The sequence below is a fragment of the Lissotriton vulgaris genome, chromosome 8 (genome assembly GCF_964263255.1).
Source record: "Lissotriton vulgaris chromosome 8, aLisVul1.2, whole genome shotgun sequence".
NCBI lineage: Eukaryota > Metazoa > Chordata > Amphibia > Caudata > Salamandridae > Lissotriton > Lissotriton vulgaris.
The window spans coordinates 166,216,876-166,228,404 of NC_141696.1; the positions used below are offsets into that span (position 1 = coordinate 166,216,876).

Below are 11,529 nucleotides of genomic sequence, written 5' to 3' on the forward strand. Positions count from 1 at the left end.
ATACCTTAGGATGCCTACCTTCTGGTGTATTTGTTAGACGTGTTTAGAAATCTGGAGGTTTCTGTCTGTTGTTTACACCTTCCTTTCATCTGGGTAGTTTGTGTGGATGTGCATTCCTCCGAGAAATATGGATCAGCATTCTATGAAGCTAGACCATGGCTTTCTAAAGAACACATAAGGTGCAGACAGACCCAGTCTGCCTCTGGAAAATCTGTACCTAAAGTATAGAGAGCCCCCAGGTCTTACAATGGAAATATTCTTTCAGTGGATGATTTATGTAAAGGAATAAGTTGTCAACTTGGGAGAGGGAAGTGTGCTTTCATTTTGGTCCATTTCTGGTACCTTTTGCACAATAGTTGGGTTTCTTGTAATCGAACAGCTGAGGGTGGTACAGATCTTTTTTTTTTTCAAAACCAATGGTACAGATCTTTTTAATCCCTTCTTCTCAGGGAGGAGTACCTGATGTCAACTTGAAAGAGGGAAACATTTTTAACCCCATCGCCGCGGGGCTAATTCCCCCGCAATGCGGGGGGAGGGGGGCCACGCAGGGCACCGCGGTGCTGATGACGAGCTCGGCTCGTCATGCAGCACGGTGGCGCTGTGCTAATGACGAGCTGAGCTCGTCATGGCCACACCCGTTCAATGGAACGCCCAGCACAGCGGGGTAATTATCCCCGCGTGTGCGTTCCGCGGAGGTCATGACGAGCTCAGCTCATCATCAGCACAGCGCCACCGTGCTGCCTGATAAGCTGAGCTAGTAATCAGCACGCAAGAGGTTAAATCATGGTCTTTTCTATTGTACATACACGTCACTTGAATTCATATATAATATGAATGTACATGTGCAATGGTCTTCAAACTACCCAGATTTCTGCAAGATAAATGTGCTGTGCACAGTTTAAATCAAAAATCAGACACAGGACCACAAACTCTGCCATCTTTGCATATTTGACAGAGAAAGCACACACACTGCAAGAAAAGGAATTACTGCGATTGTCCAACATAAAAAGTTACACTAGATGTTGAAGCATAGAAATAAAACTAGCTCAGAAGGAAGCACACCTAATACAAATCTTTAACACTCAGTAATGAAGTATATATTTTTTATTTATTACTTTTATGCACAGTTTTAAGATGATACAAATGTTCCCATGAACATTTTACACAAACACACAATACTAAATGCTTAGAAACATTTGCAATACCAATCATAACAAAATACAGATTGATCCTGAGAGGAAAAGTAGTACATAGTAAAACATCGCCCATTATGCATTGCACTCCCTAAAGTGCTCAATACCATTCACAGATCTATCCCCCTTTTTCATAAAGGGAAAGTATTTGGACCAAGATGACTATAAAGTCCATAATTCTTTCCTTTTGATGAATCAACATACTGCCAATCATCTCTCTTCATGAACTCAAAATAACCAGTTAGTGTGTATATCACTTGAACACAGATGGCATGGCCAGTCCCTAGTCAAATATGAAACCAGGCACCACTCATAGCCACAGCCTGAAATGCATAACGGGCCTTCTTGCATCGATTGACACACCACCGATAGGGGTGTAGGTTTATAGTTCGTTATAATTATAGTTCCTGGCATACCCTATTTTATGAGTTTCCTAGACAAGGACAGCAGATGAGCTTCCTCTACTCATTGAACTATTTCGAGACTAGACTACTAGTAACTTGTTAACATGTTGGAACTCTCCATCCTTGCAAATTTAAGGGTCACCCACTTCCTCTTCTCTGATAAGTGCAAACCTCAGGGGCCGCCCAGGCAACCTGCTATCTCCACAGTACGTTAAAGCACCAAACGAGGTACCTATGTCTGATTTTAGAATGCATATGTCATATGTGTCTTCAACCGGAATGGCTTTAGAATATGGCACCAATACTTACGCTTTATCAGGGTCAAAATCAAGCTACACGGTTGGTAGGTCCATTCACCACCAAGTCCAGCAGTAACTGACCCATCAACCAATCCCCACTTGAATCGGCACATTCTTAGAACACAACTCCTCCTATGACGGTATAGAACTAACAGAGATGACGTTAAGAACATCATTACAAAATATTCTACAAGTACTACTTACTTACACTTTTCAGGGTTGAAATCATCCCAAACAGGCACACAGCTGCCCCATGGGTGAACAAAGGATGGACCAATGCTGCATATGACTACATATGAGCTTGGATTGTTTCCCTGTGTTAAATCTTGTCAAGCCACATGTCAAGGTAGTCCTACTGTGCGACTTCACAGAAACCACAGGTTAGTGTACTTTCAAGTAGAACTCCTAAATAGGTGTACCTAGTGGTCACCTGCGTAATTGTTCTAAAAATCCCAATTGAAGTTGGTTCTCCCTTTCCAAAGACATGCAAATTTAGTTTTTGACAAATTCACTTAAATACCATTCGAAAGAAGGTATGGCTGTAGGTGATCCCACCCATGTGAAAGGTATACTGAATTTACATCTCACAGCACCATGTTGCCTGCAACGAACACGGTAGGTATTGTTTTGCTTACCGACCTAGGTGGAAAATACATCTTCAACCCATTCTCTTAAAGGACACAACTTGACTAACTAGATATTTTATTATTGTATTATGCTTTACATTTCGAGTGTACACATGAAAAACATGAGAAGTGCTTACCGTACATCCCTAGATCTAACTTTAAGCACAGAGGCACCAAGCTGAGTATTTCATTTCTTCTCCAAATATCCAACACTCCACACTATTGAAAGCCACACTGACCCAAGATGGTTAAAGTTGTAACATTGCACTAATCTCCGTTCTTTTAAATTATTCAAATATCCAAATCATTACAGAAAGGACAAAGATTAGTTATTCATCAAGGTAATTGGCAGATTCAAATTGAATCAAAAGCTTAAGCTAGCCCTCTCGAAGTGTCAGGCAGACTGACATAAGGTCTGTCTCATTTAAAGTCTATGCAAAGCTCTGTTGCAAATGCAAACTTTGCAGGGATAGAACCTTAGATTCCTGTCTTCAGAGAAGTCATCGTTAATGGAAGAGGAAACTTCACACACTTATTGTATCGTGCTGTATCATAGGAGTCCTCTCTCCACCCTGGTAGGACAGTGCCACCCGGGCGGGCTCAACCTCCTCGAAGACTGACTAATTGCAAGAACTCCCTCCTAATTAGTCTGTCTTCGAGGAGGTTGAGTCCCCCGGGTGGCACTGTCCTACCAGGGTGGGGAGAGGACCAGGGTGTGAGGTTTCCTCTTCCATTAAGGATGACTTCTCTGAAGACCGGAATCTAAGGTTTTAACCCTGCAAAGTTTGCATTTGCACCAGAGCCAATCATTTTTGGACTCGGAGTACACGGTTCTGTGTATCACTGTCACCGTATATCTGTTATGTCATGTGATGGTATTTGCATTTATAAAGCGCATTAATCCGTGAGGCGTCTAAGCACTGTAACAGATTGTGATGCAAGTATCAGGAAAAGGTAAAAGATCTACGTTGTGTTAGATACTATTCGAAGGGACGTATGGTGCCATACCCTTCTCTTCTCTTTACTGTTTTTCCATATGCTAAGCTCTGGCCAGTCCTCACTACTCTGAAGCTAAAAGCAAAATGTCTAAAATTCATTCTGTTAATCAAATCATAGTAAATAGGCCCTCAATACAGAAAGGCCACCCTATCTAATCAGTATTCAGAAGGTCTCTAAAGATTGACTGTTTTCTCAACTGCACTTCTATTATAAAGTTTTAGACAAAGAAAGCACACAGGGCCAGATGTAGGTCGCCCAATACCAGTCGGTAACGGCCAAAATTACCACATTTCGTCCGTTACCGACTGGTATTTGGCATTTGGAATGTAGGTGGCATGATAGTAGGATTCGGTATTTTACTGAATCGGTAACTTAAGGAATCAGTAAATTACCTAATTTTTAACATACCGATTCGGTAAATTACCAAATCCGTAATGTAGTGAGCACTCAAGTGAGTGCATTCCTCCGTTAAGGATTCATTATTTACCACCAACTACAAGTTGGTGGTAAATAACGAAAACCTTTGAAAAAGCAATTTTTTTGCTTTTCCAACAGTGCGATGTGGCAGATATACATGCCCTTAGGGCATGTATGTGTGCCACATGTGCACCCATGCACTATTCAGGGGTGCAACAGGGTATCAATGTGACACCCTGCCACCCTTGAATGTGTTCCCCATTTTACCGAATGAGTAGGCCCATAGGAATGAATTTGAATTACCGAATCAGTAAATACTGATTCTTAATTACCGAATCGGTAACATTTACCGAATAATTAGCTACATCCCATTTACCGATTCTTAAATACCGAATCGGTAAAATTCGGTATTTAGGAATCGGTAAATGGGAATTACCTACATCTGGCCCACAGTCTTTTATAGCCTGAGGTTGTTTAAATGTACAGTACTGAATGTTGGGTGGACAGCACCAGTCACATACTTGCATTGGCCAATAGTGCACAAAATTTGTTATTAATGCAAATCTCAAGAGACAAAAACTATGAATCGCTTTTACAGACAAATAATATTGATACAGAGGCTCAGCTCTGTGGCCTTTCAATGTTGGAACATTAGAAATATCTTTCCTCTGAGAAGCTAATGAAACAATATTTTGTTACATGTGGGTATGACCATGTTTGGCGGCTCAATTAAAATGTTTTTCTGAATGAAGAATGAAAACTTGCAGAGCTCGTGCACACAAAAAGTAGTCTCTTAAACGCTGAAGTCTGATGCAGCCTAGTCATGTTGAGGAAAACCAACCTACAGAAGGCACCATATTTTTTATTTGAAAATCTTCTTTCACACTTGCATACAAGTCGGATGTAGAATAAACATAGTTTCTCCTAATGCTGTTCCTCTCCTTGTACACTGACAGTCTTCAAATTGAGAACCTAGCACATACATGTAGGGGTGGAGCTGAAAAGCTGGTCATAGATCCAAGCACAACTATATTCAGGTGCCTCCTCTTCCAGTGAACTGGAGACTCCACAGGCAGTCACCCGCTTTTCAAAAGGGCAGAACATGTGGGAACCCACAATGCACCCATAAGAAGAGACCTTACTCGTGTAGACGGTGAGTGCTGTAATGGTCAGACTAAACAGAGTAACAGAAGTAAGTGTCAATACGCTATGGGCGTATTATACAAAGTGCCCTGGATGGGGTTATGGTCATGTGTGCCCGCTTTGAATGCTTCTCAGGCGCTTTGGTATTATAGAATGGGCGGCAGACGCTTGTGCGACCCTTTCTGTGATACATATAGCGCTGGCACACATATAGTGCCAGTGCCATCACTAGATGGTGTTATCGCCTCTGCATGGGGGCGTGGCCCCATGAAAATGAGGAAATCCATTTGCCTCTGCCTCCGCGCAGTATTATGGATGCGGGCGCAGAGTCAAAGAAGCTGTCAGGAGGCACAGCAAAACAAAAAGCCGCTGCTTCAAAGACGCTCCATATTTCACTTAAATGCGCTGCCCCCAGGCCAACATGACTTTACGGCTGCCCTGAGGGCAGCGCATTCCATATAATATGGCACACTCTCCTTACGTTTTGTAAGGTGCGCTCAGCGCTAACAATCAGAGTGCGCCATATGGTATAATACGGCCCTGTATGTTTTACAAGAATAGGTAAGAGGTGATTCCACACATCATATCCTAGTCCCAATTTCCCAAATGAGCAAATAGCAAAAAAGAAACAGTTGACAGAATAAACGAAAGGTTCTGAATCACGTTACTCCACAAATCTGCCAAGAACTACCCACCTTGATGAGTAAGCAACGTATGGGAAACTGACTGATACCAACAATTGAAACTTTTAACGAGAACTATGTGAGAGTTTTAAAAACTGTTTGTTCTGATCCCTTTATGTTAGCGTATATAGAACCCAAGAATAAACTCTGTGAATACAAAGTAAATTATGACTTTTAACCCAAAGAGCATTCTTCTTTGTCCCTAGGTTCAGACGTCCTGATGATTTCAAGCTAGCATTTGTTAGCAACAAATTGACCCACATAAAGATGCAGAAAGAGACATTAACAATGATAATTATTAACTGTGATCCAAAATGCACCATCACTGCTAACAATATCATCCCTAAAAATCAAATATTGGCTGTTTTCTTTTTACTCAGAACATCTGCAAAAAAGTGTCCCATACAGTATCTCCTGATGGCCCTTAGATCAGGCAGCTATTAGCGGATTGCACGGATGAATCACAGTCAGAAGAATCATTAGGGGAAAAAAACATTCAAGTTGTTTGTCCCACACTATAGTGCAATCTGAACGCCAAACTGCAAAACCAGGCCAGCCTTAGAGAAAGATTTAAAGACTCACATGGGTTGCCTCCACCTGATGTTAATGAGTATGTCTTATGTGTCTTCAAAATGGATGATTTTCATGGATTTAGAATACAGGCCTTCCGGGAACACAGCAGATCATTATCCAAAGACACAGAAGTTAGAAAGGCTCGGGTATCTGTTTAGAAAAATAGAGGAAAGTAATATGTGGGTTCCTGGTGTGTTTTTGAAATAAGGGCGATGTTGTCTGAGGTAATAGGAGGATATTGTTAACACTTGTGTAAAATGGAGGTTGCTCTGCACATGCATTTTATATGTATATTTCAGAACATATCTTGTGATGAACAAAACATGTTACCCTGAAGTTGGTTTTTTGACCTGTGAATTGTAACAATGTTTTCTTGATCTTTTGTCTCCAGATTTGGAATCAGAATGTAATCAAAGATGAGTTCATGGGCCAAGTTTTGCTTCCTGGTGACCCCAATGACCTTCAGCCACAACATTCTCTCCAACTTCAAGACAAGAGCAGCAAAAAGACCAACACCTTCCCAGGGCATGTTGTTTTGAAGCTGACCACCAGTAACATCCTCACCAATATATAATTTTAGTAGTCCAAGAAGATTCATCTGGTGCCATACATGATGTCAGTATATGAACTATGCATGTGTCCCATGAAATACAAGCTTATCGCTGGCTTTCAATGCTAAGAGGTGCCTTCAGAAAACCAAAATCAATATTTTATTCAAGCACGGCATCCTTTTATCCAATAACTTATACAGTTGCTATCAGTGTGCAGATTCACACAACAACTTGTCTTTCTTTGGCAGCCAGAAAAGGATCTAATGTTTGTCATTTGTTTACAGGATCATGTCATTTTAGCTACTTCAAGAACAGTTTTTATCTTAAATGGCAGAGATTTTTTAAAAGAATCTGCCTCTCTATACATATGTGTATGTAATGAAGAATTATAAGTCAATGGATGAATGTCTTAAATAGCTGTATCGTTTAATGTGATATGTAGTTTAGTAACTTATAATACTTATATGTTTAAACCAGAATATGAATAGTGAATGAACAAGAACATGGCAACCATTATAGATGTTGAGCTGGAATGTGTAAGTTGTGTTAGTTTTTAAACGTGCCAATGCTTTGTTTATTTTCCTTTGTGTACATGATAAAATGAGGGTGAGGCTAACTTCATTTGTGAATCAGTAATAACAGAACAAAGACATGTGGTTTCTACAACATTTTCAAGGCTACCATGCTGTTCTTGCATGGAACTCCAAATTACAAGTATTGCAGTATGGAAAAAGTAGGCTTAGAACTTTGCAGAAAATAATTGTAACCCCAAATATGAGAATCCATCAGGCTGGTACAGAAAAACCTATGAATAACTCAATGTCTGACTCGCCTTGGGGCCACCCCATACAAACATATCTCTGCGGCACTAAACTAAGGGAAACCTTTTATGTGTGTTGTTTGTAGGTTAATACTTCTTAATTGTCTATAATAGTATGGCTTTGTTGTCATACAATGGTTTATATGTTTACCTCTTTCTATCAGTTTTTTAGTTTTCTATATTACACATGCCATACAATAGCAGTCACTGATATTGAATGTAAAGCAAAGGCTCATATAAAACTTCTCAAAATATCGCTGTTCAATCTTTGAGCATCATTTAATTTCTAAAACAATGCTGTCATCTTAGACAACAATCATTGTTTCATTATCCACAGGACATGCCCCAGCTTATCAGTGAGGGTAGGGATTTTCACAAGCTGGGTTTATATAGAAACCTAGATGCTTGCAATAAAATCTGACATGGTTATGGGGCATTTAGTTGTAAATCTTGAGGTTAATTTAAGGCTGTTATGGTTTTCCCTTCTTGCCATCTCCTTAACTGAGAAGCGGCAGTTATCTAGTTGCTGTTTTCAATAGAAACAGTTGTCTCATTCCCACTCTCCATGGCTCTTCTAAATTGTATCATTAACATTTTAAAGAAAAATATAACACACAAATTAATAAATTGTAGGAAAAGTTAATACTCAAGTATATTTTGAGGAAACTTTTCTCTGGAATCAGTGGGTGATCTGGAATTACAAATAACAAGTGTTTTTAAGCTTAAAGTGCCAGCATCTATCGGGTAGTAGAATGTGCAAATGCATATACAAATGTAAACAAATATATTCACCATATGTGTTAGATGCTCCCAATACCTCAAATTGAGAGATTGACTTTTGAGTGGTAATCTATTGTTTAAGAGATATTTGTTTAATCAAAAGTAACATCAATGTCCTATGCCTCAACATACAGTAGAAATACCTCAACATGAAAATATGTATGTTTGTCTGAACATAGCCTTAAAAGCTCTTACTTTGAGCAACTTTTAAAGGCAATATGCTTTAAATGAAAAGTATGTATTGTTTTTCAACACCCCTGGTGCATAAACTGCTTTCAACCCTTGACAGATAAATTGACATCAGCAGGGGGAAGGAAGCGACGTGTTTTGATGTATTATAACAAGAAAGGTTTGAGAAAGTGTGGCGTTGTCTACTACTTTGCACCTCTGTTCCTCTAATGGATCAACAGACCACTTTTCTGATGACCTCCTCAAATGTCACTTCCTAGTTCATGGGTTAAAGACTTGTCAAGAAATGGAAGCCAGGAGTATGCATACTTACACTCACAGTTAAAAAGAGGCTAGATAAAGAGTTTTTGAATTGGAGCCAAGCAAAATGTTAATTATTAACAGTAAATAACAGCAAGTGAATGTTCATTAAATCTTCATTTTTTTATACGTCTTGCATTGATAGCTTATTATAACCAACAGTGACACAAGGTTTTCTTATGTGCTGCTCTTTCATTACCTCATACCCCTATGAGCCTGATGTTCTCTTCTTACAATCTAACACCAGAAACACCTTTAGCACCTATTTAAATCCCACAATATGCTCAACGCTTCCGTTTGAAAATATATGCCATGTAAATGTTTACACAATATTTTAGTCAAATGCTTTATATATGCGTGCAAATATTGTTTGCAAAACAATTACTTAAACCTGTCATGCATAAACTTGACTTTATACATTTTAAAGTAAATTGTTTTTATCTCGATTGACAAGCTTTCATAGGCCAATTGATTTTGGATATATTTCAAGAGTATTGCTTCCAATTGGTGTAATTGTACACATACATTTTTATATGTACATACACTTGAGTAAACCATGCATTAAATCACTTATTGCGGATAATAAGCATTTTTGATAGAGAAATAAGTCTAAACTGTCCTGCATAAAATGTTGACATTGAAAATAATATTATATTAAATATAATCTTGAAGAAAGACACAAATCACAATTGCCTTTCCCAAAGGCATGTACTGGAGTGGAGGTGGAAGAGGGGTTTTGAAAACATAGCACATATTGTGCTGAACAATTTCACCCTCCGTGTTCAGTGTTGCGTTCCATATTGTGATTATCGCCTACTTTGCTCAGGTTCGAACAACGTTATTATGATCTAGTATTGAGGAAGGTGAATATGTGCAAAAAATATCTGGTCTTCAGTATGGGTGGACAACGTTTTAAATTACAGCCTTGAACTCAGGACAAGTTGGCAAACTTGACATTTTACGCATTTAGTGAAGTTTTGAAGAGAGTCCTAACATTATCGAACTTGGACAGCTGTAGCAGTGTCCTACTGTAACAAAATGTTTTTCAAAAATAATTTTCTAAAAATAATTGTTAGGAAGGTAATTTATCCACCAAAAGTAGTGAGTTTTGTGGTGTTTTTCTCCCCAAACAACTTTTTGTGGATGGTTTCTCCAGCTATTTGTTTTAAATAATTATATATATTTAACAATCTTTATGAAGTTCATGAAGATTGCAAAGAGTTGCAAAACAAATGCCACTATTTTGTAGAGAACAATCCTTCGTAAGTGGTCGTATTTTCAGGTGAAAATATGCACTGGTTGTATGAGCAGTGCAGCTTCTTTCACAGTATCACTTCTTACTTGCAGAAGTGGAGAAAATAAAAAGTTGGATGCTATGAAATCTGAAAAGTGTTACGTATACACTAAAAAAGTGCCATATGCTATCTTTGTTAATATAGTTGCAAACTAATTTTTAAACTGTTAAACACACACACCTTCCTCCTGAAAGGTTATAAGCTGTGACCACTACAATCAAATATGGTTTATTGCAAAAGTCTGTTTTTGGATAGTTATTAACCTAAAGCAAGCCATAATAAATAAACGTGTTAGTGCAGGAAATGGTGCCTCCCACATGTTATCCACGGACCAAAATGCCAAATATGTGACACTAATTCTTTCTTAATTTAGAAGGCATAAATCCCTTACTGATTAATTGTGAACATTAATTTGCATGATTTTTTTTTATTCTTCATGAAATTCAATATAAATATATTTTTTATGTATTTTGTTTAGTTGGGTTTGAATTGTTTAAAGGTTTGTTAAATAGGTTATCCACTTTTACAACTAGTTGAGCATTTCTTAATTTGTTTTTCCTGAGGGAAATAATCTGAGAATATAGCATCGTTTTATGTCAAACCAGAACTTTGCAGTCGCTATGATTTATGGTATGACCTTTTTTTAAATGCTTTGTCAATGCCTGTTTTATGCAATAAAATTATTGAAAGAGGTTGTTTTGTGTGGATGACATTGGCAAATGTATAGTAGCCAGTACCACAATATGATGAAAGCATAAAATGCACCTGTGTACTAGGTTCAATTGGAATATTATAAACTGATATAAAGGATTCAATTCAATTTCCAGATATTTGTAAGAAAAATGATCCACCAGAGGGTTGCATGACTTTCTAGGTTCATACATCTTAGGAGAATTTTAGTAGTAAGTCAGATCTTCAAAGTCACACTGGGAGAATAGTCTGTATTCCATTATGTGTTAGCCAAGTAGCTGTTATATTATGTTACATGTAATTGTAGAACGCCCTATCACACGTGAGGGTGTCCTGGCGCTATGCAGGTACTGAAGCCTAGTCTGCTTAGACCGGGGGTTTACTCAAAGAGCCAAGTGTTAAGCCTCTTCCTGAGCATCCTGAGGTATGGTGGGGGATCTATGCGGGAGGTTGAGTGTCAGTCTTGCTTCTGAGTTCTGGATGGTTTGGGCCTTCGGGTTAGTTGTTAGGAGATTCCTATTTAGAGGGTTTGTCTGTGGTCTACTTTGCTGGTGACGAGGGCGTGGG

General features: G+C 38.7%; 1 protein-coding gene across 1 annotated transcript in view; it reads left to right on the forward strand.

The window, feature by feature from the left end:
- CAPN5 (calpain 5) overlaps positions 1-10,956 on the forward strand; it is a 494,730-nt gene extending 483,774 nt beyond the window's left edge. The window contains exon 13 of the mRNA XM_086936072.1: positions 6,729-10,956. Within this exon, the coding sequence (XP_086792198.1) occupies positions 6,729-6,911 (183 nt within the window). The 3' untranslated portion in view covers positions 6,912-10,956. The remainder of the gene's footprint in view (positions 1-6,728) is intronic.
- Positions 10,957-11,529: the final 573 nt, after the last annotated feature.